Source organism: Aethalodelphis obliquidens, unplaced genomic scaffold (assembly GCF_003676395.1).
Source record: "Aethalodelphis obliquidens isolate GAN/ISIS:26980383/991018 unplaced genomic scaffold, ASM367639v1 scaffold6, whole genome shotgun sequence".
In the NCBI taxonomy this organism is placed as follows: domain Eukaryota; kingdom Metazoa; phylum Chordata; class Mammalia; order Artiodactyla; family Delphinidae; genus Aethalodelphis; species Aethalodelphis obliquidens.
Genome location: NW_020837950.1, coordinates 74,312,276 through 74,338,751, shown reverse-complemented (window position 1 = coordinate 74,338,751; position 26,476 = coordinate 74,312,276). Strand labels below are relative to the sequence as shown.

Here is a 26,476-nt window from a genome sequence, read left to right as displayed (position 1 = left end):
AGCAGTGTTGTTCTGTTCTTCTGGTGTTCTGAACTTTATACAGGTATCATGCAGTATGCATTATTTTGTGTCTGATTTATTTTGTTCAGCATTATGTTTGAGATTCATAAATGTTGTAGTTTTTTCATTTTCATTACTATATACTCTTCACCTTTGTGAACTTATACTACATTTTGGTTGTTTTCCAAATTTTCCTATCACGAATGATGCTCTTGGAGCACACGTTCACACATTCTGTTGTATATACATGTAGGAAAGGAATTGCAGAGTCATGGGGTTAAGATTAATAGCATATTTTTTAATGAAAACTATTTTCCAAAACAAAAATAGTAAGTAGAATAGCACTGTTTTGCAAATCTTCTTAATGTTTGGGTAATAGAAGACAGCTGAATTCTCATACCTGCTTCTGTGTTCATTCTGGGTGATAGGTTGTTTTGACTGAAGTTATATGAAGAAAATATTTTAATGGCTTCTTCAGATAACTGGATATTCTTTGATACCACACCAAACCATGACAGGTAATAGTTTCCTAATGGTTAGCTGTAATGTAGAATCTGAAATGATATCAGAGAATTTTTCCTACACTGTTAAACTGAAATCCATTGTCTATCTTGCACTCTCAATGAACCTCTTACCCACACATGATTCTGCACCACACATTGGTCATTTGTAAAATAGCTGTTTACTGAGTAAGGGAGGTCTTTGAGATAGTGACACCTTACATTATTCAGGTTGTTGTTTTATTAAAGTCACATTTGTCACTGCCACCACCGATCTCATCAGAAAGGTCTCTAAATGTGGATAAGTGTTCAAGTCCACAGTGATGGATACAAGTTTTCCAAACTTCCAATTTTTGCTTGAAAGCTCAGATTTTATGATTGGCCACAAGTAGCATCAGCTGTTTTCCTTGAAGGGACAGGCTTATTTCATTCATTTTTGAGAAGATGTCTGACAGTATCCAAGTCTGAATAAACATAGATTGGTCTGTCAGGCATTCTTTCAAGTAAAATTGATGTTTCATGGACGGAGTGGCTCATTCAGCTCACAGCGCACAGTGCTTTTCTCTGGAATATTGCAGAAATGCTTTATGCAGACTTCCCGTTTCATCACATTGAATATTCAAAAGCCATGTGCTTAAAGGTTGAGATTTAATACAGTTCATGATTTTGCAGCATCTAGGACACTCTTAAGTGGCACTGGCCTTTTTTTAACTAAGCACGTGGTGGTGAAGAACACAGTGGCTACTAAGTCTGCTTTGCTGTGTATATTGTGGTAATTACTGTAGCTCTGTAACAAATGTATTCAGAGGGAAAGCCCTCTTACCTTGTACTCATCAAAAATGTCTTGGTTATTCTTGGTTCCTTACATTTCTGTATAAATGATAATTGTCTTCTCAATCCCCCCCCCCCCCAAAAAAAAACCCTGTTAAGATTTGACCAGGATTGCACTGACTGTAAGTCAGCAGGAGAAGCATTAACTTCTTACGAATACTGAGTTTCCCAGCCCCGCAAGTAGGGGAGTGTTTCGTGTTTTCTGTGTTGTGCCGTCGCACCTGTTATGTGTTTGCTTATTTGGCTATGCCAGGTCTTAGTTGCCACCTGCAGGATCTTCTTTGCGGCACGTGGGATCTAGTTCCCTGACCAGGGATCAAACCCAGGCCCCCTGCATTGGGAGCACGGAGTCCTACCTACTGGACCACCAGGGAGGTCCCCCGTTGCACCTTTTTAAAAAAATCATTTACCTATACATACTTTTATTTATACTATTTATTTATTTATTTAAAATTTATTTATTAGCTTATATTCATTTTTGGTTGCGTTGGGTCTTCATTGCTGTGTGTGGGCTTTCTCTAGCTGCGGTGAGTGGGAGCAACTCTTCGTTGCGGTGCACAGGCTTCTCATTGCAGTGGCTTCTCTTGTTGCAGAGCATGGGCTCTAGGCACGCGGGCTTCAGTAGTTGTGGCACACAGGCTCAGTAGTTGTGGCCCACGGGCTCTAGAGCGCAGGCTCAGTAGCTGTGGCTCATGGGCTTTGTTGCTACGCGACATGTGGGATCTTCCTGGACCAGGGCTCGAACCCATGTCTCCTGCATTAGCAGGCGGATTCTTAACCACTGCGCCACCAGGGAAGTCCCTTATTTATACTATTTAAATGATATCTTTTAATTTTTCTTCCTCTAACTTTATTGGTATAGGTGTAATTGACTTCTCTTTTTAAGTTGTTAATGGGACGTTGCTAGACACCCCCCATCTGAATATACGTTAAACAGGCCTTTTGACTTTACTTCTGTCAGTGGAATCCCAAATTTTTTTCAAGATCTGCAATTTTAGGTTACAGGCTGTTTGTCTCAGATGTCCTTTGCTGGTCATTCATGCAACAGTCGTTAAAACAGGCGGCTTTTGGGAACTACTGTATAGCACAGGGAACTACATTCAATATCTTGTAATAAGCTATAATGGAAAAGAATCTGAAAAGGAATATATGTGTGTGTGTGTGTGTGTGTGTGTGTGTGTGTAACTGAATCACTTTGCTGTACACCTGAAACTAACATAACATTGTAAATCAAAACTATATACTTCAGTTTAAAAAACAAGCAAACAGATGGCTTTTACTCCTCTTCTCAACCTTGGTCCCTGGCACGATACCCAAGTCAGTGGGTGGAGGGAGCAGTGGAGTCCTGAGGAGGAGTTCTAGAGAACACCTGACAGTGGAGGTAGGGATGCCTGAGCAGCAGACGGCGGAGAAGTAGAACGAAAAGCAAGGGAGTGTGACAAGCACAAGGTCGTCGTCGTTGGGTCTGGGGTTAGTTTTTTTTAACCCTACCTGAAGGTAATAAGCTGGCTTGTTCCTGTTGCATGGGTGCTGGCAGAAGACTTGAGAATCCTGAGTCAGAGACGAAGGACTTTGTTACTCGGCACAGCAGAAACATCCCGTTCTCCTCACCCCCTCCCCTCCCCAAGGCCCACATCGGTGCAGGGGGTACAGGGGGTTTGTGTCCCAGTTCAGGAGCACGGGCTGGGGGTGGTGGTGCGGGTGGGGATCTGGCCCTTTTATTGTAAGCAGTAAGCAAGCCTGCCTTTTGTCTCAGGGTCCTCAGCTGCATAAACAGCCCTGAGAAGTGGCCCGTGGGGAGTGGGCAGGGGAGACAGAGCCTTGTAGCTTTGGTACATCAGCAGGACGAGGAGAGCCTGGGAGGTCCCTGGAGGACACTCTGCCAGCAGTCCTGACAGACACTGAGAAAAGTTAGCTGCGAGAGGACACAGAGTGTTGGTGTGGCAGCAGAGAAGTGGTATCTGACCTCAGATAGGTCTGTGTTCAGTTGGAGCACAAGCCCGGCTGAACTGTGTGAACAATAACTCAGTGGAGAGGAAGCTGAGCAAGTCCAGTTAAGGGGCTGATCTTTCAGATGCTTGACTGTGAGGGGAGGAGAGGACAGACACAGCTGGAGGAGGGACTTGGAAATGTTGAAATAATGAAGAAAAGAGCTGGTAGTGGGGAGAGGTTTTTCCTCCCATTTAAATTTTATTTTTTTACTATGTGATATTTGATATATATATGAATTATGTCTACAGTATACATGTTATGAGGGATGATAAAATGAACACCAGTCAGCATTAAAAATCAGGCCATCCCTAACACCTGTGTGCCTGTGTGCTCTTCCCTTCTCCATCTTTGTTTCTCCCCTTCCAAGGTAAATGCTGTCCTTTTGTATTGCTCATTCCCTTACTTTATTAAACCCTTTAAAAAAAAGTTACACTGCCTATATGTGTATCTCTAAATAATAAATTATTTATTTTTGTTTGTTTTTGACCTTTATGAAAGTGTGTGCTTATGCTGTCTTCTCTGTTTATGATTCCTCATGCTGTCTGGGTAGCTGCAGTTTGTGCATTTTCCCTAATATAATTCATTCATTTTTCACATAATACAATTCACATATAATCCAATATGTTGCTATACTGTAATTTATTCATCAATAATTTTGTTGAATAGTGGAGAAAAGACAATCTTTTCAATAAACTGTTCTGAGATAATTGGATATTCGCGTGTGAAAGAATGAAACTTGACCCATATCTTAGACCACTCAAAAACATTAACTCAAAATGGATTACAGACTTAATATAGGAATAAAGCTCCTTGACATGGGTCTTAGTAGTGACTTTTTGGATTTGACACCTAAAGCACAAGCAACAAGATAAAAAATAAACAACTGGGACTACATCAAATTAAAAAGCTTCTGACAGCAAAAGAAACCATCAACAAAGTGAAAAAGAAAATCTACAGGGCTTCCCTGGTGGCGCAGTGGTTGAGAGTCCGCCTGCCGGTAAGGGGGACGCAGGTTCGTGCCCCTGCCCGGGAAGATCCCACATGCCGCGGAGCGGCTGGGCCCGTGAGCCATGGCCGCTGAGCCTGCGCGTCCGGAGCCTGTGCTCCGCAACGGGAGAGGCCACAGCAGTGAAAGGCCCGCGTATCGCAAAAAAAAAAAAAAAAGAAAGAAAAAAAAAGAAGAAAATCTACAGAATGGGAAAAAATATTTGCAAACCATATATCTGATAAGAGGATAACATCCAAAATATTTCAAGAGCTCTATACAACTCAGCAGCAAAAAACCAAATAAGCCAGGGAAAAAATGGGCAAAGGACCCATAGACATTTCTCTAAATAATATATGTAAAAGGCCAACAGGTACATGAAAAGATGCTCAACATCACTTGTCATTAGGAAAATGCAAATCAGAACCAGGCCTGTTAGAAGGGCCGTATCATCAGCAAGACAGGAGATGACAAATGCTGGCATGAATGTGGAGAAAAGCAACCCTTGTGCACTGTTGGTGGGATTGTAAAATGGTGGAGCCACGGTGGAGAACAGTATGGAGGATCCTCAAAGAGTTAAAAATAGAATTATCATACGCATCAGCAGGTCCACTTCTGGGAATATATACAAAGGAAGTGAGATACTAACTTGAAAAGGTACCTGCAGCACCATGTTCATAACAGCATTATGTACAATAGCCGAGTCATGGAAACAATCTAAGTGTTCATTGTTGGATGAATGGATAAAGAAGATGTGGGGTGTGTGTGTGTGTGTGTGTGTGTGTGTGTGTGTGTGTGTGTTTGTATACACACATACATATAAAAACAATGGGATGTTATTTGGCCATAAAAAATGAGGAAGCCTTCCCATTAGGACAACATGGATAGACATGGACTTTGAAGGCATTCTGCTTAGTGAAGTAAGTCAGACAGAGGAAGACAAGTACTGTATGATCTCACTTACACGTGAAATCTAAAAACACAAAAAACAAACCCAAAGCCAGACTTGGAGAAAAAGAAATCGGACTTGTGGTTACCAAAGGCAGAGGGTGACAGAATGGGGAATTGAAGAAGGTGGCCAACAGGTACAAACTTCCAGTTACAAGATAAGCATGTCCCCGGGATGTGATGTACAACATGGTGACTGTAGCCGACGGTGCTGTATGACTCATAGGCAGGTTGCTGAGAGAGTGAATGCTAACAGCTCTCATCACAAGGAAAAAGGTTGTCCTCTATCTGTGTGAGAAGATGGGTGTTAGCTGAACCCATTGTGGTAATCATTTCACAATATAGGTAAATCAAACCATCATGCTGTATGCCTTAAAGTTTACAGTGATGTACATCAATTATTTTTCCATAAAACTGGGGGAAAATATTGAAGCCCAGTATCGAAAACAAAATGCCCATTAAAAAATACTACTTAAACAAATTTTGTTGGAAGATACAGAGTTGTTTTCTGGGTTTTGCAGTTATTTTAAAAAAAAATGCCGTCGGGCATCTATATATCCATCTCTTGGTACTCGTTTGTAAGAGTTTTGTTAGGGTGTGTTTTGGTCGGGATTTTCCAGAGAAACAGAACCAACAGGAGATGGATGGGTGGATGGATGGATGGATGGATAGTTAGATAGATAGGGAAAAGAAAAGAAGAGGTTTATCGTGGGGACTGGCTCAAGTGGTTATGGAGGCCAGAAGTCTCACTGTGCACATTCTGCAAAGCCGGAGGACCGGAAGCGCTGGTGTCCGAGGGCAGAAGGTGGACATCTCTCTGCCTTTTTACTCCGTTCAGACCCTCGGAGGAGTGGACGATATCCATCTTCACTGGGGAGGGCTGGCTTCGGTATTCAGCCTGCCCATTCCAGTGCTGGTCTCTCCGGAGACACCTCACAGACACCCCCAGAAGGGATGTTTTACCAGCTCTCCGGGCATCCCTGAGCCCAGGCATCACAGAGTGTTTATCTGTGGAGTGGAGTTGCTGGGTTACAGCTACTTCAGACACATTCGTAAGGCAGCCCCAGCCTCTGGAGTGAGCGCCAGCAGCACTTGAGCCCCGGTCGCCTGTGTTCTCACCTCGGCTTGGCGTCAGGGAGGCAGAGCTTGAGGCTGGGGTGGGGGAGCAGTAAGGTAGACAGATGGTGCCCTCATGAGGTCCCACTAAGACAGGAGAGCCAGTGCCTGTTTCTGGAAGAGACAGATTTGCAGGCGAGCCTGTAGAGGATGCAAGTAAGGTCGGGTGAGGAGTGTAGAAGTTGAGAAGATTGCTGCCAGAATTTTTTTATAAACTTGTTTTTGTGAGCGAGAGTGGATTGAGGGGACTGGGAAGGAGCAAGGGAGTGGGTAAGGTTTCAGTGAGAACAGTGAGCTGGCGGGGCATCCGGGTTGCTGGACAGCCTGAGGTGCTTGTTGAAGGTGGAGACATCACTGCCCATCGGCAAGGACCTTCCCCCTCAGCAGCGTCCGGTGTTGGAGAGAGAGCCAGGCAGGGCGGCTCGGCTGAACAGGCTCAGCAGAGGCCTGGCCCCAGGGTAACTGAGAGCAGAGTCGCTTACCCTTTACCGCCGGCATGCGCCTCAGCCCTTCCGACCTGCTGGCACCCCCTAACCCCACGCCGAATTTCTACTGCAACTCCTTTGCCCTGGTTCCTGTCTCACCCATCTCAGGGTGTCTACACAGGCCTGGCACAGAGCAGGTACCTGGGAATGATTTTTGAATGAAGGACCGAGCCTTCCTTTGATTTGTATCCACAGGTAATGTTTCAGGACTTAAGAATGTTTACAGTATGCTTCCTGTACAGTAGTTCACACCTTGTTGGGGCTGTGGACGTGTGTTCCTGATCTGTGAGTTCTCTGATGGCTTGTATTCTGATAATGGGGCAGGCAGGCTCAGATCGTGTGGAAGGCTTTGCCCCTGACTTCTGTGGGCCTGGGTGCACTGCTTTTCAGGGTTACTGAGGCAGCAGCAGCAGTTGTCTTGATATTCACATTCTCTGCTGAAGCCAAGCAAAGACCCATCAAAGGTGTGACCCGCTCTGTGCAGGAGAAATTCAGACAGGCAAAGAGGTGGGATGGTGGAGACATTGTGCAGAGACCCACTCAGGAGAGCCTGCCTGCACTTAGTTGTCAGAACCAGGCTGTGTTGAATTTAGCAATTTGGTTTCAACGAATCATCCTTTTTTTTTTTCTTTCTTTTTTGGCCCTGCTGTGAGGCTTGTGGGATCTTAATTTCCCTGACCAGGGATTGAACCAGCTCTCAGCAGTGAGAGTGCTGAGTGCTAACCATTGGACCACCGCCAGGGAATTCCCCCATCTGTGTCTTTAAAATAATGTTAATTTGAATTTTAATGATTTTCAGGGGGTTTTGTATTTAAGTTGTAGACCAGCTTGGTTTTTTATAGTTATAAAAAGGCCTTAAAAACATAGGTTATGTTGCATTTTACATTTGTGTTTGTTTAAGTAACAAAAATAGTTTTAAGTCTGGTGTGGGGGAGTGGGAGATGGTACTCTGGAGAATTATTTTTTCTTTTATTTATTTATTATTTTATTTATTTATTTATTTATTTATTTATGGCTGCGTTGGGTCTTTGTTGCTGTGCGCGGGCTTTCTCTAGTTGCGGCGAGCAGGGGCTACTCTTTGTTGCGGTGCGTGGGCTTCCCATTGGGGTGGCTTCTCTTGTTGTGGAGCACGGGCTCTAGGCACGTGGGCTCAGTAGTTGTGGCTCGTGGACTCTAGAGCGCAGGCTCAGTAGTTGTGGCGCACGGGCTTAGTTGCTCCATGGCATGTGGGATATTCCCAGACCAGGGATCAAACCCCTGTCCCCTGCATTGGGAGGTGGATTATTAACCACTGCTCCACCAGGGAAGTCCCTATTTTTTCTTTAAAGGGGCCTGTGTAGCCCTCAGGCATCCTGCCACAAGGATGACTACTTAGCAAATTAATATTCTACTTTCCTGTTTTCAGGGTTGACTGATGTATAAAGGCTTTTGGTTGTGGACATTAGCATTTGTGTCTGTGTTCACCTATATATTGTTAAAATGTAAGTCTTGCGTTTTACACTAAGTAGCCAGGTTCTCTTAATGGTTACCATGACCACAGTTCTAATCAAAGGCATGTAGTTCCAATTGAAACCAACCATTTAAGAGTTTGTTAACAGTCGTCCTTATCTCGAATGTTTGCTCTGTTGAGTCTTGGTTCATAATGCAAACATATAAAATTCGTTTGTAATGAACCTCATGAAAGTGGTTGTGCTAATAAAATGGGTCACTGCTACCACGAATTGTCAGATCAAGAGGGCAGAACTTGAGTCAGCCTCACAGAAAGATAATCTGAATGGTAGTCTTTGCCTTTTTTAGCTTAATATAATGCTTTTAAGTCTTATCATGTTCTTGCATGTATCAGTAGTTAATGATTTCTGAGCAGTATTCCGCTGTATGGATGAACCACAGTTTATCCACTCACCAATAGAGGGACAGTGGTGTTTCCTCGTTTGGGCTATCATGAATAAAGCTGCTGGTAACATGTGAGTACAAGTCTTTGTTTGGACAGAGTTCATTTCTCTTTGGTAAATACCTAGGAGTGGAATTGCTAGGTTGTGGGTAAGTGTGTGACTAACATTATAAGGACCTCTCATGCTGTTTTCCAAAACGCTTATACTGTTTCCCAGCCGCGTGTGAGAGTTCTCCTTTATATCTCCATCCTCACCAAGGTTGGATATTGATAGCCTTTAATTATGGCCAGTCTGATAATGGCTCGTAGTGTTATCTCATTATGGTTTTAAATTGCATTTTCTTAATGACTTGTTGAGCATCTTTTCATGTGCTTATTTTCTGTCTCTTTAGTGAAGTGACTGTTCAGACCTTTTGCATATTTTTAATTGGGTGGTTTGTCTTACTATTGAGTTGCCAGAAATCTTTATATATTCTGAATACAAGCCTTTTATCAGGTATGTTTCTCAGACATTTTCTCCCAGTGTGGTTTGCCTTTTCATTACATTAACACTGTTGTTGTTGTTGTTTTTAATATTTATTTATTCATTTATTTTGGGTGCGCTGGGTCTTACTTGTGGCACGTGGGATCTTTGTTGCGGCATGCGGGATCCTTTAGTTGCGGCATGCGGGCTTCTTAGTTGCTGCATGCATGCGGGCTCTAGTTCCCTGACCAGGGATCGAACCCAGACCCCTTGCATTGTGAGCGTGGAGTCTTACCCACTGGACTACCAGGGAAGTCCCAATAACACTGTGTTTTGAACATCAAAAAATTTTAATTTTGGTCAAGTCCAGTTTATCAATTTTTAAATGATTTGGGCTTTTTGTGTTCTGTATAAGAAATCTTTGCTACCCAAAGTTTATAAAGATTTTTTTGCCCTGTGTTTTTTTCTAGATGTCTTACAGTTTGAGGTTCTGCGTTTGATTCTTGATCCATTTTGAGTGAAGTTTTGTATCTTTTGTGAAGTAAGGGTTGAGGTTCATCCTTGTATATGGGCATGCAGTTGTTCAAGAACTATTGTTGAAAATGCTGTTTTTCCTCATTGAAATACCTTGGCATCTTTGTCAAAACTCAGTTGATGCTGTATGTGTGGGTCTACTTCTGGACTTCCACTCTACGTGTATACCCATGCTTTTGCCAGTACCATACTGTCCTGATTCCTGAAGCTTTTTATAGTAAGTTATGAAATTAGGTAGTAAAGGTCCTCAAGCTTTGTTCTTCTTAAAAAGTGTTTGGCTGTTCTAGGTCCTTTGCATTCCCATATAAAGTTTAAAATCATCTTGCCAGTTTCTACAGAAAAACCCACTGAGATTTTAACTGGCACTGTGTTGAGTCTGTAGACCAATTTGGGGAGAAATGACATCAAAGTAATATTGAGTCTCCCAGTCCATGAACATGATATGACTTTTCATTTATTTAGTTTTTAAGTTTATTCTTAGAGTGGTTTTGTAGTCTTCAATATGTAGGCTTTACACACAGCGTATTGAAACATTTCCAAAGCATTTCATCTTTTTCTTGCTATTTTAAATAGTACTTCTAAAAAAATTTCAGTGTCCAATCATTTATTGCTAGTCTATAGAAGTGTAACTGTTTTTTGTATGTTGACCTTATATCCTGTGAAGATTCATTTATTTTTAAAATCATTTATTTATTTATTTATTTGTTGACTGCATTGGGTCTTAGTTGCGGCACACGAGACCTTTTGTTGCGGCACGTGGGCTTCTCTCTAGTTGTGGCACGCGGGCTCCAGAGCGCGTGGGCTCTGTAGTCATGGCGCACGGGCTTAGTTGCAGAGTTGTAGTTTGTGGCATGCGGGCTGTCTAGTTGTGGTGCGTGGGCTCAGTAGTTGGTGGCGCCTGGGCTTCATTGCCCCGCGGCATGTGGGATCTTAGTTCTCCAACCAGGGATTGAACTTGTGTCCCCTGCATTGGAAGGCCGATTCTTAACCACTGGACCACCAGGGAAGTCCCAAGATTCATTTATTAATTCTAGTGGTCTTTTGGTAGACTCTGTAGGGTTTTCTACGTAGTTGATCACATCATCTAAAAATAATGTGTTTTTTCATTTCCAATCTGTATGTCTTTTTTTTTCTTCTTCGTTATTCCGTTGGCTGGAGCCATCAGTATGATGTAGAATAGAAGTGGTATGAGCAGACATCCTTCCCTGTTCCCAGTGTTAAGGGGAAAGCATTTAGTTTTTCGCCATTAAGTATAGAAGAAGAATCTTGTAGATCAGGTTGAAAAAGTTTACTTCTGTTTTTAGTTTGCTGAGAGTTATCATGAATGGATATTTAATTTGGACAAATTCTCTTCCTACATCTATTAAGATGATCATAGAGCTTTTCTTTTTTAGTTTGTTAACAAAATTAATCATGGTGATTTTTTTTTTTTTTTTTTTAATCATGGTGATTTTTGAAATGTTGAATGAACCTTGCATTCCTGGGATAATCCACGCTTGGTTATGGTGTATTATCTTTTTTATAGATTGCTGTATTGGATTTGCTACTGTTTTTCTAAAGATTGTTGCATCTGTGTTCATGAAGGATATTAGTCTCTAAGTTTCTTGTCTGACAATATCTTTGTGTGGTTTTGGTGTCAGGGTAATATTTGCCTTTTAGAATGAGCTGGGAAGTATTCTCTCTTCTTTAATTTTCTGGAAAAGTTTGCGTAGAATTGGTATTATTTCTGCCTTAAATGTTTGGTAGAATTCACCAGTGAAGCTCTCTTGACCTAGAATTGGCATTATTGGGAAGGTTTTGAACTGTGAGTCCAGTTTAGTTAGTAAAGATTGTCTTTCTTCATGAGTGAGCTTTGTTAATTTTTGTCTTTAAAGAAATTTGCATAATCATTTCACAGTATATGCAAGTCAAGTCGTTTTGCTGGACTTTTTAAACATATACAGTGATATATGTCAGTTGTATCTCAGTAAAACTGGGGAGAGAAAGAAATTCGCCCTTTTTATGTCAAATATATTGGTGTGAAGTTGTTCAGAATACTCCCTTGTTATTTTTAAATTTATCACAGGATCTGTAGTGATTGTGTGCCCTCCCTTTCATTCCTGATATCAGTTGTTTGGGTTTTGTTTTTGTCTCTTTTTCTCCCTGATAGCCTGGCTAGAGGTTTATCATTTTCATTGATCTTTTCAATAAAAGGGAAAAGAACCACATTTTGTTTTAATTGATTTTCCATTTTCTATTTTATTAATTTCTGCTCTTAGGTTTATTCTTTCTACTTTATACTTAATTTATTATTCTTTTTTTGTTTGTTTGTTTGTTTGTTTGTTTTTTGGGTTTTTTTGCGGTACACGGCCCTCTCACTGCTGTGGCCTCTCCCGTTGTGGAGCACAGGCTCCGGACGCGCAGGCTCAGCGGCCATGGCTCACGGGCGCAGCCGCTCCGCGGCATGTGGGATCTTCCCGGACCAGGGCACAAACCCATGTCCCCTGCATCGGCAGGCGGACTCTCAACCACTGCGCCACCAGGGAAGCCCTCTTGGTTTCTTAAGGTAGAAGTTTACATCATTGATTTGAGACCTTTCTTCTTTTCTGATGTGTGTTTTATTCCCGACAATTCTATCTAAGCATTCCTTTAGCTGCATCCCACAAATTTCGATATGTTGTGTTTTTCATTCTGTTCAAAATATTTTATACTTACTCTTAGCATGATTTATCCTTTGACCCATGGGTTATTTAGAATTGTGTTTTTAAACTTCCTTATAATTTGGTGTGTTTTCTAGATGTCTTTTTAAGTTAAGGTATATGTATATATATGTATTTTTTAATTTGGCTGTGCCACACAGCTTGCGGGATCTTAGTTTCCCGACCAGGGATCAAACCTGGGCCCTGGCAGTGAAAGTGCTGAGTCCTAACCACTGGATCACTAGGGAGTTCCCAGAATTAAGGTATAATTGACATACAACATTCTATTAGTTGCAGGTGTACAACATAATGATTCAGTATTTGTATAGATTGCAAAATGATCACTGCAGTAAGTCTAGTTAACGTCCATCATCATACATAGTTACAAAAACAGTTTTTTTGTGTGTGATGAGGACTTTTAAGATATACGCTCTTAACACCTTTCAGATATGCAGTAGAGCATTATTAACATAGTTACCATGCTGTACATTAGATCCCCTTGACATAATTTATTTTATAAATGGAAGTTTGTACCTTTTGACCTTTTTATTACTATTATCATTGTAATCAGAGAACATACTTAATATGATTGAATTTTTTTTAACGTGTTGACATTTGTTTTGTGTTCAGTCTTGGTTAATGTTCCATGTGCACTTGAAAGAATTTGTGTTCTGCTGTTGTTGGGAAGAGTGTACTGTGAGTGTTAGATCAGATTGGTTGACGGTGGTGGTCACGTTGACACCCTTTCTGATGTTTCCGTCTGGTCTAGTAATTGAAAGGAGTGTTGAAATTTCCAGACGTAATTGTGGACTTTTACATTTATCCTTTTAATTCCTGCCTCACGTATTTTGAGCTCTGTTATTAGAGTGCTTACCCGTTTAGCATGGTTATTGCTTCTTGTTGAATCAGTCTTGTTGTCATTATTATTTTATCATCATCATATTCATCATCCCCTTCACTGGTGCCAATATTCCTTGTTCTGAGGCCAACTTTTGCTGATGCTAATACCACCCAGCTTTTTTTGGTTAGTGCTTGCATGGAATTTGTCTCCTAACCTTTATTTTCAACCTATTTGTGTCTTTGTAATCTCCTGTAGAAAACATAGTGGCTCTTGCTTTCTAATCCAGTCTGACCATCTCTGCTAACAATTAGAATATTTATTTCCATTTAATGTAATTATTGATAGTTTGGATTTAAATATACCATCTTGCTTTTTTTTTCCCCCCTATTTTTCCCATCTGTTGTTTGCTGTTCTTCTTTTCCGTCTTTTCTTTTGGATTAATTGAATATTTTTCTTTCTTTCTTTCTTTTTAAGATTTGTTATTTATTTATTTTTAGCTGCATCGGGTCTTAGTTGCAGCATGCAGGATCTTCGTTGAGGCACATGGGCTTCTCTCTAGTTGTAGTGTGCAGGTTTTCTCTTCTCTAGTTGTGGCGTGCAGGCTCTAGGGCGTGTGGGCTCTGTAGTTGCGGCACATGGGTTCTCTAGTGGAGGTGCGTGGCCTCAGTAGTTATGGCACGTGGGCTTAGTTGCCCCGTGGCATGTGAGATCTTAGTTCCCTGACCAGGGGTCGAACCCGCGTCCCCTGCATTTTGAGGTGCATTCTTTACCCCTGGACCACCAGGAAAGTCCCCGAATATTTTTATGACCCTGTTTTACCTCCTCTTGGCTTATTACCTATATCACCTTGTTTCATAATTTTTAATGGTTCTAGAGTTTACAGTATATATCTTCAATTTTTCAGCCTCTACTTTCAAAGAATATTATGTACTTAATATGTAGTGTAAGAACCTTTCAATATTGTACTCAGAGCACCACCGTTTTTTGTGTTAGTGTAGTCATATATTTTTTGCATATCTCTTGTAAACTTTACCATAGATTTTTATTACTTTTGCTTTAAATAGTTAACTTGCTTTTTTCATATCTCTGTATAGACTCTATACATATTTTAATGGCTGCAGAGTATTCCATCATTCTGATATCATAGTTTGCTTAGTCTCTCTCTTATTTTTGAGGTAGAGTTGATTTACAGTGTTGTGTTAGTTTCTCGTGTACAGCAAAGGTGAGTCAGTTATACATACATATTCTTTTTTCATATTCTTTTCCATTATGGTTTATTGCAGGATATTGAATATAGTTCCCTGTGCTATGCAGTAGGACCTTGTTTTTTTATCTATTTTATATATAGTAGTTTGTATCCACTAATCCCAAACTCCTAATTTATCCCTCTCCCCACCCACCCCACCCCCCCAGGTTAGTTATCTTTTTAAAAGAGTTTACAAATGAGAGGGGTCTTTGGCCCACATCTTCATCATGTGTAGCCCCACATCTCCACTTGGGGCCATTTAACTGGAACTGCCTTTAACATTTCTTGTCCTGCAGGGAAGCCTCTGTTTGTCTGACTGAGAGCTTTTATTTTGCCCTCATTTTTAACCGTTACTTTTGTTCAGAATTCTAGGCTGTAGGTCAGGTCTTTGCTGCCCAACCTGTTTCTGATGCGCAGTGGCGTTGTTGTTCTTCTCTTTGCTCCTGTAGACCGAAGGGGTGATTTCCTCTGCCTGCTTCTCAGCTGTGTACTTCTCACTGGTGTTTAACAGTTTTGCTCTGTGTGACTTGGTTGTTAGCTTTGGTTTACTGTGCTTGGGATTGCAGGAGCTTTTAAGATATGTCAGTTTACAGTTTCATCAAATTTGGGAAATCTTCAATGATTTAGCCCCTTTTTTCCTGGGACACAATTACCTGTGTGTTAGACATCTTGATTTTGTCTTACAAATGCTTTGTTTGTTTTTCTCAATCCTGTTTCTCGCTGTGCTTCATTTTGGATATTTATTTGTATTACTTGTCTTCAGGTTGATTGATACTCCGCTGGGTGTAATCTGCTCTTGTCTATCTCATGTATTTTTTCTTTCAAGATACTTTTTATTTTTCATCTCCAGAAGTTCCATTTGCGTATTTTTGCATCTTTGGTCTCTCAGCTCACCATGTTTGTTTTCCTCTACTTTCATGAGCATATGGAGTTTATTCATAGTCTCCAGTTCCAGGTCCTTGCCTGTTGGTCGCATCGTCTCTGTTATTTGGGGTCTGTTTCTGTGGATTGGTTCCCCTCCTGGTTATGTGTTGTATTTTCCTGCCTCTTGGCTTTGTTATTGGATGCTGGACATTGTATATTTCACATTGTTGAAGTGTTGGATTTTGTTGTATTCTTTTAAACTGTGTTGGACTTGGGCATAACACAGTAACTGAAGTTAAATGTGAGATGTGCACCGTGAGGTGACACGTTTAAGGATTTACCATATGGTAGCCACGCGCCCTGTTTTGAAAGGTCTGAAGCTTCCTCCCATGTCAGTAGGAAAGGTTTTTCAGGTTCTTGGCCGCTGTTCCGAGTCTGCCCAGGGTACCAGGCAGCGTCACTGGTGCTCGTGTGCAGTGGCAGGTGGGTCAGAACGGGTCCTGCTCTCACGGAACTGATCTTCTTGTGGTGAAGACAGGTCTAAAACAGGAAAACCCCAGGAATTCAGATAGCAGTTTGTGATGTCAGAGATTAGCCAGGGTGACCAAGGTCAGGAGGCGGCAGCGCACCACGGATGTGAACAGGGTCACTTGAATGTGGAGGGTGGTGAGCTAGTGACGGGAGACCCATTCCCAGACCCGAGAAGGGAGCTCTAAGGATACAGTCGTGGTGCATCCAGGGAGCAGCCACTCGGGGTCAGGGGAGGGCTCGAGGACACGCTTGGAGCAGAGGGGCTGCTGGGAGGCTGGAGCAGCGGCCGGCGGGCTCGCCGGAGCAGGGGCTGCACCTGGTCCCTCGGCCTCCGAGTGGTAGGAGTGGGCCAGTGCAGCCGGGGACCAGGAGGGAGGCCTCTGCCGAAGAGGCCAGGTGCCGACCACAGCAGAGGAGCAGTGTTTGCAGGGCAGAAGGTGGTGGGTTTGGAGCTGAGACGCAAGAATTGAGAACTGGTTCAGCCGGCCCCCCTGAGTAGGTATCTTTTAGCTGAGGCGTGATTGATGGAGAGAATTCTTCTTTTGTCGGAAGCCATTCAAAGGCTTAGTAGATTAGCCCTCTGGGTGAAGGGAGCAAGTGCAGTGAAATAAAAGCAGACGTTGGTCCTGGCCAACCTTGAAGCCAGCGGGAAGACATGAGAGTCTGTTCAGATGGTGTGGGCGGGTCTTTGCAGGGATCTGTGTGGTCTCATTCGTGCGTTAAACACCACTCTGGCTGCTGCTTGGAGAACGGACCCTCGGTGTGCAAGGCGGCTGTAGCACTGTGGTATCCAGGCCTGGGGTGGGTGACAGTGGCCTCGGCTGGGCTGGACACGTGGGTGGGGTGGAGTGTGGGTGCGTGGGGGGTGGAGGTGGGGCGCGCGGCCTCGCTGCTCTCGGGGAGCAGCCTGCTTCCTCCACCACCGCCTCAGACCCGTCTCGTCTGACCGCCCGTTCCTGCCCCTCGCTGACTTGTCCGTCAGACCCGTGGCCTCTCCAGGCACAGTTAGAATCCGCATTGTCTCATTGTCAGGAATGCATGTCCCATCTGCAGAAAACACAAGTGTCTCATCTGGTTCAGAGCTTCTCCCCCAGCTTCCATGAATGACGTCGGCGTCACCCAAGGGCATGTTGCGGGGCTGGAGGGCAGCGGTGCCTGTCCTGCGGCCTTCCCCTTGCCACCCCCGCCCCCCACTCTTCCGTTCTTTGCTGGTCTCCCTGTGGTCCCCTCTGGTGCCCAGGCCCTGCGGTCCTCACAGGTCGTCCATGGCAGGTGGCTCTTGCCCATAGGAGGCCCTGTCGAGGTTTTCCTAGGCCTCAGTCGAGCCCTTGCACTGACTGCCTGCTGGGGACTGTGTGACACCCCCGTCCCCGCTCTGCCCCCGGTGTAACTCCAGGGTCCGCTCACCCAGCAGGAACGTTTTCGGGCTGGGGGTGTTCTTTAACGAAGGCGCAAGCCCTACCCGCGGCTTGGGAGTGGCTCCCCTGCTCCCAGCCCCTCCACTGGAGGACTTTCTTGCGCTTCATCCAGCAGTGGATGGGGTGGGGCCGCAGGCGGGGGCGTTGGCACCCAGCTGAGGGCTGAGCCGGGCTTGTCTCAGAGCCTTTGCACTTGACCTGACGGTGACGGGAGGAGGAGCGATGCTGTCCTCCCTTCAGGAGCCTTTCCTGTGACTTGGCCCTTCTCTTCAGGCCACTGGGGCGCTGGCCGGAGCTGGCTGCCCTGCTCACGATCCCTGGGGGGACGTGCAAGCACCTTCCTGCACTGTGTGTGGGTCCTCAGCCCTAAACCTGGAGCCCACGTCCCCTAGGGACCAGGTGGCGGCTGTGCGGGTCATGGGACCATGTTCTTAGGCAGGGGGCGGTGAGGGGTCGTGATCTCCATGGCGGCCGCGGGGTGGCAGGGTCTGAGCCCACCTCCTCCTGGACGTTGTGGGGCAGAGGCTCAGGTTTCTGCCGAGCGGCGTCCCCCGGGATGGTGGTTGCAGGTACCAGTTAGGGCACTGGGAGTAGAATCGCTCTTTTTTAATGTGTGAAGGAGATTCATGGACCGTCCTCGTGGGGTTATGATGTGACTATCAGAAGGTAGAAAAATAATCGGTTCCAGACAAAATTCTTGGGTGTCAGAGAGAAAGTTTCCTATGTAGTGTCGGTTGAAATATTTTCTTTTTGATGTGTAGGTTTTCCATTTTTTCTAAAAGGCATTGTCCTGAATACTTAGTAACGAATTTGGGCCGTGAGCATTACTCATAATGAGTCTGTTCTCTTTTCTCTAAAGCAGGGTCAAGACTTCCTTCTTCACTCCCCGCTCGGCAGCTCGCAGCCCGAGGCCGGTGGCGGGAGGCTCACCCTGGGCGCTCAGCCGTTACCCACAGCCGCCCCCTCGGACACCGCGTGCGCCTGCGAGGCCTGCAGCGAGCGCAGGTACGGGTATGGGGGGGCCCTCCGCCTGCGGGGGGTGGGGTCCTCCTTCATTGCTGCCCTTGACGACTGGTGGGAGGAGGCACGTCCTCACAGAGGGCGGGAGCCTCCCCGAAACAGTTAGGGTCTCAGGTCGATGGATGCCTCCGACTTGGAGGCTGGGGAGGCCGTCACTGCTGCTGCCAGAGGCCTGGGAAGAGGAGCCAGACGCGCGGGTCCTGACTGGTCTCGGGTCCCGGCTCGGCCGAGGTGGACCAGGGCCCACGGGAGCCTTGACAACCAAGGGCCCTGGGGGCTGTGCCGGGGCTGATGGCGCCGGTCCTGTGGGCGTTTGTCCTCAGGGAGATTTCGGCTGAGGCGGAGCGGGAACCTCAGCAGCTGCAGAACTACTGGTCGGAAGTGCGCTACACAGTCCGCTGCATCTACCGGCAGGCGGGCACCCCGCTGGCGGACGACCAGGACCAGTCTCTGGTGCCCGACAAGGAGGGGGTGAAGGAGCTCGTGGACAGGTGCGTGTTGCCCAGGCGCGGCCCTCCCCCACCAGCCGCCCACCCGGGCTTCCCCTCTGCTCGGGGGGACTCCCCTCTCGGGGTTGGGAGAGCTTGTCCCGCGAGCTCGGCCCCGGGCACGTGGCAGGCCTGCAGCAGACGGGCTGGGTGAACTCTCAGATTCTCATTCTGATGGAAGGCTTATTACCCGTGTAATGAAAGCGAACGTACTTGTCTCCTTCCTTAGTGTTGAGGCTGACAGTAAGACTCCTTCTGGGCACTTGCTGTGCCCGCGATGGCGCTGAGCACTTTCTCAGGCACTCCTGCTCTATTGCCCTGCGGAGGAGAGGCAGTTATGCCGCTTAGGAGATGAGGAAACCCAGGCCCCGTGAGGTCCGGTGGCGGATGGAGAGCCATTTGTCACAGGCCCGTTCACACAGGTGCTCCTCACTGGGCAGGGCTCCCGGCAGGGCGCTCGCGCAGGCGGGGACCTTGTGCTCAGTGACAGCACAGAGTTTGAAGTGGGTGTAATTTTTATTCTTCCTTAGAGTTTGTACCATTTGTTTCCTCTGTTTGGAGAGGTTCCCAATAAAAGCAGTAAATTTGAGCGAGACGTTCCATGAACTGATTCTCATTTTGGTCCTTTTTTCATGTTTTGAATGCAGCCCCTTTGGGGTTCTGTAACCTCTTGTTCGCTGTACTGTAGAGTTCCTCCTGGAGATGGGGGTGGTGACTGGCTATGGGCTGTATTAACTAGTTAGTGATTCGGCCGGTGTGTCTAGGGTTTGACTACGTGAAATGGCTCTGGGTGGTGTGTGCCTTTTTTAGAAGTTAGGTTTCCTAGTGAATATTAGGAACGCACATATAACCTGCATGTCACACTTGGAGCTTCACAGCTTGTGAATGCTTCGGAAGAGGCCAGAGTAAAATCAGAGACAATTGGAAGGAAATGCTCAGTAAACGATTGTTCAGATGGGACGTTACGGCAGAGAGGTTTGGGAAACAGCAGTATTCTAGTAACGAAACACACCGTTAAGAATGGAAACATTCCACGCCGCCATTTGAGGTCCGGGTATATATATGTCGCGTGTTTTCCACATGTTTTCCACGTCCTACGCTTTTCCTCATCTCCATGTCTAAGGACCCTTCTCTTGTCTGAACGCCAGCACACACCGGGAAGGGCCGTCTGTAAAGGCCGTGTCTAGGACCTGACAGCTGGCGGCGATTCTCCTTTGCCCCTTTCCGTGGCCCTTGGCATCCTGCCGCTCTGCCTCCCCCTCCCACCGCCCCCCATTTTCGCACATCATCACTGCGTTCAGCCACACTGGCTCTCGTGCCGTCCTCCACAGACCTGCTGGTTTCTTCTCTTCGCTCGGTCTGGAATGTTCTTCCTTGCTCAGGGTTCTTTTTCCTCCCTTCCATCCTTCACTTTAGACTTCAGAGTCACCATCTCAAAGAGACCACCTGACCTAAACTCCGAGGGGCCTCCCGCATCATTCTTTATCAACCCTTCCCTTCTTTTTTATCGTGTTACTGCCGCCACTACCTGGAATTACGCTCTGTATGTGTGTGTGCTCCGAGCATCCAGCGGCCTGAGAGTTTGTTCTCCTGGCGTCTTCCTGCTGTGGCTTTGACACAGCCGCCTGGGCCCAGTGCTTGTTGAACGCACAGCTGGGTGAGCTTCCACAGCATCTTCATCTTCCTGCCCCTTGGCCATAGCGCTTTTTACAAGTCTACTTGCAAAAGTACCATGTGGTCAAGTCATTAAATTTATAAGATACAGAAATGGACAAAGAAATAAAATGCAACGCATGTCTAATTCCAGCAGGCGAAGAGAACCAAGAAGGAGGCATCCAGTCTCCTTGTAAGTTCGATTGTCCCTGTGTCATTTTGAGTCTTCTGTGACTTTCCTTTAAGAGATGAAATACCTTCTGTTTCAGAGAACAGTTGCTGTACTGGTAATTAAAATTATGATTGTCATGCTAAGCTAGAAAGTCAATATATCTGTGTGAAGTAGACTCACCACAGTGGGAGTCCCATCGGTTCTTACTGTTTCTCTGGCCACGTTTTTTGTAAGGCTACACAAGTTCCATTTTCACTCGGCTCTTGTCTTTTACAACCTAGGTAGTGTGGTCACTTAAAAGTGGAATAGGTGACAACTTACAGTCTTCTCTTTTGACCCAGCGTGGTGCCCAGAGGTGAAAGGATCCACTACCCAAATCCAGGAGCTACAGCTTAATGTATTGTACAGCGTGGGTGCGGAAGTCACAGCGGCTCCTCCTGGTGACGGGCTCCAGGCGGGTGCTGTGGTTGTCCCAGCGGCTCCTCCTGGTGACGGGCTCCAGGCGGGTGCTGTAGTTGTCGCTTCATCGGATGTAGGTTTCCATCTGGAGGCTCCTCAGAAGTGCACAGCTGAAACGAGTGGTCACTTGAAACATAGTCATGCCAGTTACTATAGAACAAGTTTGTAAAAGTTGATGCTCTCCAAGTTAGGGAAGAAATTCGTGAAGATGATCGTTGCTGTGTGGCCTGATGGGGCGTGTATTGACTTGTTGTCTCTGACCTTCAGCTTACACATTTTCTCTTACCGCCTTTAGTATCTTTTGGTGGGATGATTTAAAAGGAGATACACTGTCTGTAAAGTTTCTTCTGATTATGAAAATAGTAGAAGCAGCCCATTTGGATCAGATACTGAATTCCTAGGAAGAAGGAAGAGCAGCCCGCTCCCGTGCTGCAGCCAGGTGTCACCTCTGGGGGCCGTGGCTTTTCCGCTGTCCGCATATAAGCGTTCAGAGATGAGTGCTGGGGTCTCCCGGGCTTGGCAGTTCTGTGGCCCCCGCGCGGCTCCGCTGTGCCCACTCTGCTACCTGCTGGCTGCCTGAGTCCGGGGACTCGCCCAGCCATGTGGCTTCGCGTCTGACCCGGCGTCGCCTTGGGGGTTGACAGCGAGCTCTCAGTGGACGCCGGTCACTGCTGTTTGGCCAGTGACTCTGGGGGCTCCCCCTCTGTCAAGCAGGCTGACTGTGAGAAGATGGCGGTCGTTGTTAGGTGGGCACCCCCAGGCTCCCAGGGTCCCCCTGCGGGCGAGTGGTGACTCTCTCTCCTGTGCAGGCTCTGCGAGCGGGACCCCTACCAGCTGTACCAGCGGCTGGAGCAGCAGGCCAGAGAGTACGTGCTAGAGATGAAGGTCCGGCTCCTGCGGCAGCTGTCGGCCGCGTCCAGGGTGAAGTCGCCGTCCGCCCTGCAGGGCCCCCCGCAAGCGCACCAGTTCATCTCCCTGCTCCTCGAGGAGTACGGTGCCCTGTGCCAGGCGGCGCGCACCATCAGCACCTTCCTCGGCACCCTGGTGAGTCGGCTATGTCCCCTGCCCGGGACGGGGGGCAGGAGCGGGGGGTCTGGAGGCCCGTCACGCCCCTCCCCTCCTCCGAGATGTGCAGGCGGGGCTGGGGGCCTGATTCCTCTCCTCTTTCTCTCCCCTCTGGACTTGGCTGCTGGATGAAAGCGGAAATACTGCTCGGGGACCTTGGGTCCTGGGGGCACGGTGTGGGGACCGTGTGAGGTGAGGGCCGGAGTGGGTGACAGTAGGAAGGAGACAGAGGAGTGGCTGTGCTGTGAATTCTGCAGATGGGGGCTGTGTTCTCAGGTGGAGTGCAGAGCATGGGGGACGGCAGGGCACCTGTGTCCGGCCCCCCGGCTCACCATTACTGATCTACTCACCAGCCCAGCGCTGGACTGAGGATAGGGTCATAGAACCACGTGAGACGCTGACCCCCTGTGGGCGGTCTCTGACTGCCTCAGAAGGGAGATGACCACAGCGGGGTGGAAGGAGGCCTCTGGTAGAAACTCAGTTCCTGGGCCTGGGCCTCGACAGCCTCAGGCGCACCTGCCGGCTGGACAGAGGGACAAGCCGTCTTTGCTTTCTCGACTTACTAATAGTCTGTGGAGTTTCTCATCATCACTCAAATTTTACTGTTAAGTGAGAGTTCATTGGGCTGGTTTTGGGTGCTTTCTTAGTGGTAAAACTGCATTTTGAAACAAATGCAGTAACCAGTGGTTCCGAAGGTTTTAAGCATAAGGTCTTTATGTGACTCTAAAGTTGATAGACCTCGATAGAAAAATTAACCATTTTGCAGGTAGTTTCGGGGGGTTCACAGAGCTCCTCAAGCGGCATCACTTCAGTAGAGCATTGCCGTTCCCGCAAGTGAGTCCCGAAAACCTCGAGGGAAGCACCCACCGTGAGAAAATGAGCGGGTGAATGCATGGGCGGGCGGTTACCCTCTTCAGCACCGAGCCTGAGGGGCTGACCCCCGGGCGTCCCAAGCAGCACCCGCCCCTGGCTCGCTGAATGTCTCCCCGTCCTCCAGAAGTCCAGCTCCCCTGCCGCTTCCCCTGTGCCATCACTGGCCTGAGCCTGGTGCACAGAGCGGTGCGGAGAGCTGCGGCTGCCCCCCAGCCAGCCAGGGCCAGCTCAGCCTCACCCTCCCCGGCCGGTTAGAGCGCACGCCATCTTACTCAGCTACCGGAGAATAATTGGAGCCTAAGCTCTAAGCTCAGAATACGGCTGTTTGGTCAGTGATCTGTTTCACTTGGCTTTGCACGTGGAGATACTCACTTTGGTTTCCAGTGAGACACCACACCAGTAACCTGGACCCTTCCTCCCTCCAGGGGAGACAGCTGAACTCTGGATGACACAGGCTAAATCAGGGTAGAACCTTTTAAAACGCATTGCTGAGTTGGCATGAAAGGCAAGAAGCCTTGGCGGGAAAAGCAACGCGAAAGCTGGTGGAGTCCTGAGAAAGTCCTGTGCTCAGAAGCCAGCATTCCCTCCAAAGATTTCTTCTCGTCCTGGGAGAAAGGAGGTACAGCCTAGGTCCAGCACGTAATGCTGGGACCACAGATGATCACAGCTTCTGTGAGGGGGCAGGAGAGACCCTGCCCACAGGAGGGACAGCAAGGGCCTGTGCCTAGGGTGACCTTGGCAGGGGTGGGGGGCTGTTGATGTGATGTGAAAACCCCCAAACCTAGAAGTCAGCGAGTCGGGCAACACGCAGATCCCCTCTGCGAGCTCACTTCATCCCATGTAACCACTGTACCGTTGTCACACCTGAGAAAAGTGATGGTGATTTCTGTGCGCTCAGAAAAATGTCCCAGTTATCTCAAAAATCTCGTTTTGTGTTTGGGGTGTTCAAACCGGATTGAGGACAGTTCACGGATTTGTAACAGCGTCTTTCCGGGTCTACCCCGTGATCTGAGCAGGGTAGGAGTTGACAGAGCCGAGGTGAGCTTAACTTCCGAGTCCGTGTCTCAGAGTCTCAGCATTTTTGGACTTGGACGCCTTTCCGTTTAAAAACGGAGAGCCCCAAATAGCATTTGTTTGTGCAGATATTATCTATCAATATTTACTGTGGTGAAATTAAAACGGAGAAATTTAAAGATATTCATTAAATCACTTTTAAAATAACAGCTCATTGCATAACATAGACAGCATATCTCTAAATAAAAATACTGTTTTCCAAAACAAAACGTTTAGTAAGAAGAGGGGCACCGTTTACATGTTTGCACATCTCTTTAGTGTGGCTTAACGGAGGACATATGTGTTCTTACATCTGCTTCTGTGCTCCGTGTATCTTCATAGGTTGTTTCGGTTGAAGTTTTTGAAGAAAATTGGGCCTCCCACAGATATGTATTTGGAAGAATAGTCTAATAGACTTTTCAGTTTGTTGTGGAAATTCTTCTTTGAGAGAATACACCGGAGTCCCAGTGCTTCTTAATGGTTAGCTGCAGTGTAGAACCTGAAACCGGGTCACTGAGCTGAGCCGGCTCTGTTCCGTCACAGTCCACTGGTGTGGCTCACGCTTCAGGTCGTTTTCTAGCATCAGACGTCGGTCATTTTGAAAACACTGGTTCACCGAGTGAGCTACACAGATCTTGCTGAAGATATTCAGTGTCATGTTAGGCAACATGATATTCAATATAAAAAATGGCCTTTGTCACCATCCCTGTGACCCTCCTCAGAAAGATCTTTAAATGTGGAGAAGCTTCAAGGCCACAGTGGCAGATGTAAGTTTTCCAAAGTTCTGATGTTTGCTTGAGAGCTCGGATTTTGGGCTTGGCCACAAGTGGGGTCAGTTGTCCCTGAAGCGGCAAGCCCCCTCGCCGTGCACACTTGCCGGCTCACGCTGTGCTCACTCCCTTAGCCTCTCTGGAGACAGCCCCTCCGGCCCTCCTGCCGCCGCAGGGCCACGGACCGTGTCAGGGCGTAGAGAGGTGTCTTCAAACACAGGCCTTTCCTGGGAAATGTGCTCGTGTCCTGGGCATCAAACCGGCCACAGGTTTTCTAATGTTGTACACACTGAAATAAAGCTGGGACCAAAGTCAGGCCTCCATTCACCTAGGAAATGCCTTCCCAGGCTGTAAGAATTGTGAAATCCGAATTTCCATTTACAAGGCCAGAAGAATCTTGGATCTCCAGCTGTTTCTCAAGCTCTGCTGTAGGACTTGACTGTACACACTTCCTCTTTCTTCTTCCAACCCCCAAGCACCTCCCTGCAGGTGAAGTGAGAAGTGAGAGTGGTTTGGGCGGAAGTGCCTAGGCTCAGGCCACCCGGGAGCTTTTCCTTTGGCCTCCGGCGGGGGCAGCACCAAGTCTCCGCCGACCCCCGGGTCTCGTCTCTCGTAGCAGCTGTGGCAGCACCCCCCCGCACACCCCGTGCCCCCAGGCCCAGGGCATGTTGCTCAGCCTCTGCACACTGTTTCTGGCCTGTGAATGGGGCACGGCAGCACCAAGTTCAGGGTGGCCCACGGGAAGTACTCGCACTTCTAGCGTGTGTTGTCGTCCCAAGTTGATCTGAGGTTGGGAAGCGAGCTTGGGGTCTGCTGTTTCTCTTGCATGACTCGCCTGGAAGTATAATTTCAGATTTCATAAAAAATGTCAAACGTCTTCCTCATAAGTCGGTCTTTACCTTTATTACCTTTAGTTAATGTGAGCCCAAATCCAGAGCTGTGGTCCCACCCTTGCAAGTATTGTAACTCAGTGCCCAGGGTTGCTCACAGGCTGGCGGGCAGGGACTGTTGACTCTGTCCCAGAGATTGGCTCTCCTGGACGCCTTCCCTGGACCCTCTGTCATCTGGCTGAGGGCCTAGTCTGGCTGCTGCCTTAGCTCCTTTGTCATGGAGACAAATCATAAATCAGACCGTCGCCAATCCTCTGTCCCCCGGGGACTCGCGGCAGTCAGGGACCTGCTGCGCTAGTCTCTGTGTCCTCGTGCTGGCACAGCGCCTGTGCAGAGTGGTCTCTGCTGAAGTGTGTGACACATGTCCTTTCCTCACTGCCTCGGTGGCTATGTCATTATTACAAGCACGTTCTTAAAATTATGTGCTTGTAATCAGGCCTCATTCCAGGCCTTGGGCCTAGTTTTTCGGTTCCCAGGCCCTGGTCTTCTGCCCCACCCAGCTTTCCTGTATCGTAATTGCTCCGAGAGATGCTGCGTGTGAAACAAGAATGATAAAACTTAGACCTGGGAGGCACTGGTGTTTCGGTTAAACGTGCAGTGAGGACAGGCACTGGGAACGTTGCCAGAGTCAAGGGCTTGAGGCTCCCTGCAGGTGCCACAGACGCCCTCCTGCAGGTGCCATAGACGCCCTCCTGCAGTTGCCATAGATG

The 26,476-nt window shown here is 47.1% G+C and overlaps 1 protein-coding gene across 12 annotated transcripts in view; it reads left to right on the top strand.

Moving 5' to 3' along the window:
• The window catches only part of FAM193A (family with sequence similarity 193 member A), a 174,610-nt gene that overhangs the window by 81,063 nt on the left and 67,071 nt on the right, over nucleotides 1-26,476 (top strand). For 9 of the 12 annotated variants that reach the window (XM_027103897.1, XM_027103896.1, XM_027103898.1 and 6 more), the window contains exons 3-5: nucleotides 18,183-18,328; nucleotides 18,667-18,834; nucleotides 21,925-22,159. In XM_027103897.1, the coding sequence (XP_026959698.1) occupies nucleotides 18,183-18,328; nucleotides 18,667-18,834; nucleotides 21,925-22,159 (549 nt within the window). The remainder of the gene's footprint in view (nucleotides 1-18,182; nucleotides 18,329-18,666; nucleotides 18,835-21,924; nucleotides 22,160-26,476) is intronic. The other 3 variants (XM_027103899.1, XM_027103894.1, XM_027103902.1) reach the window with 1 other exon arrangement.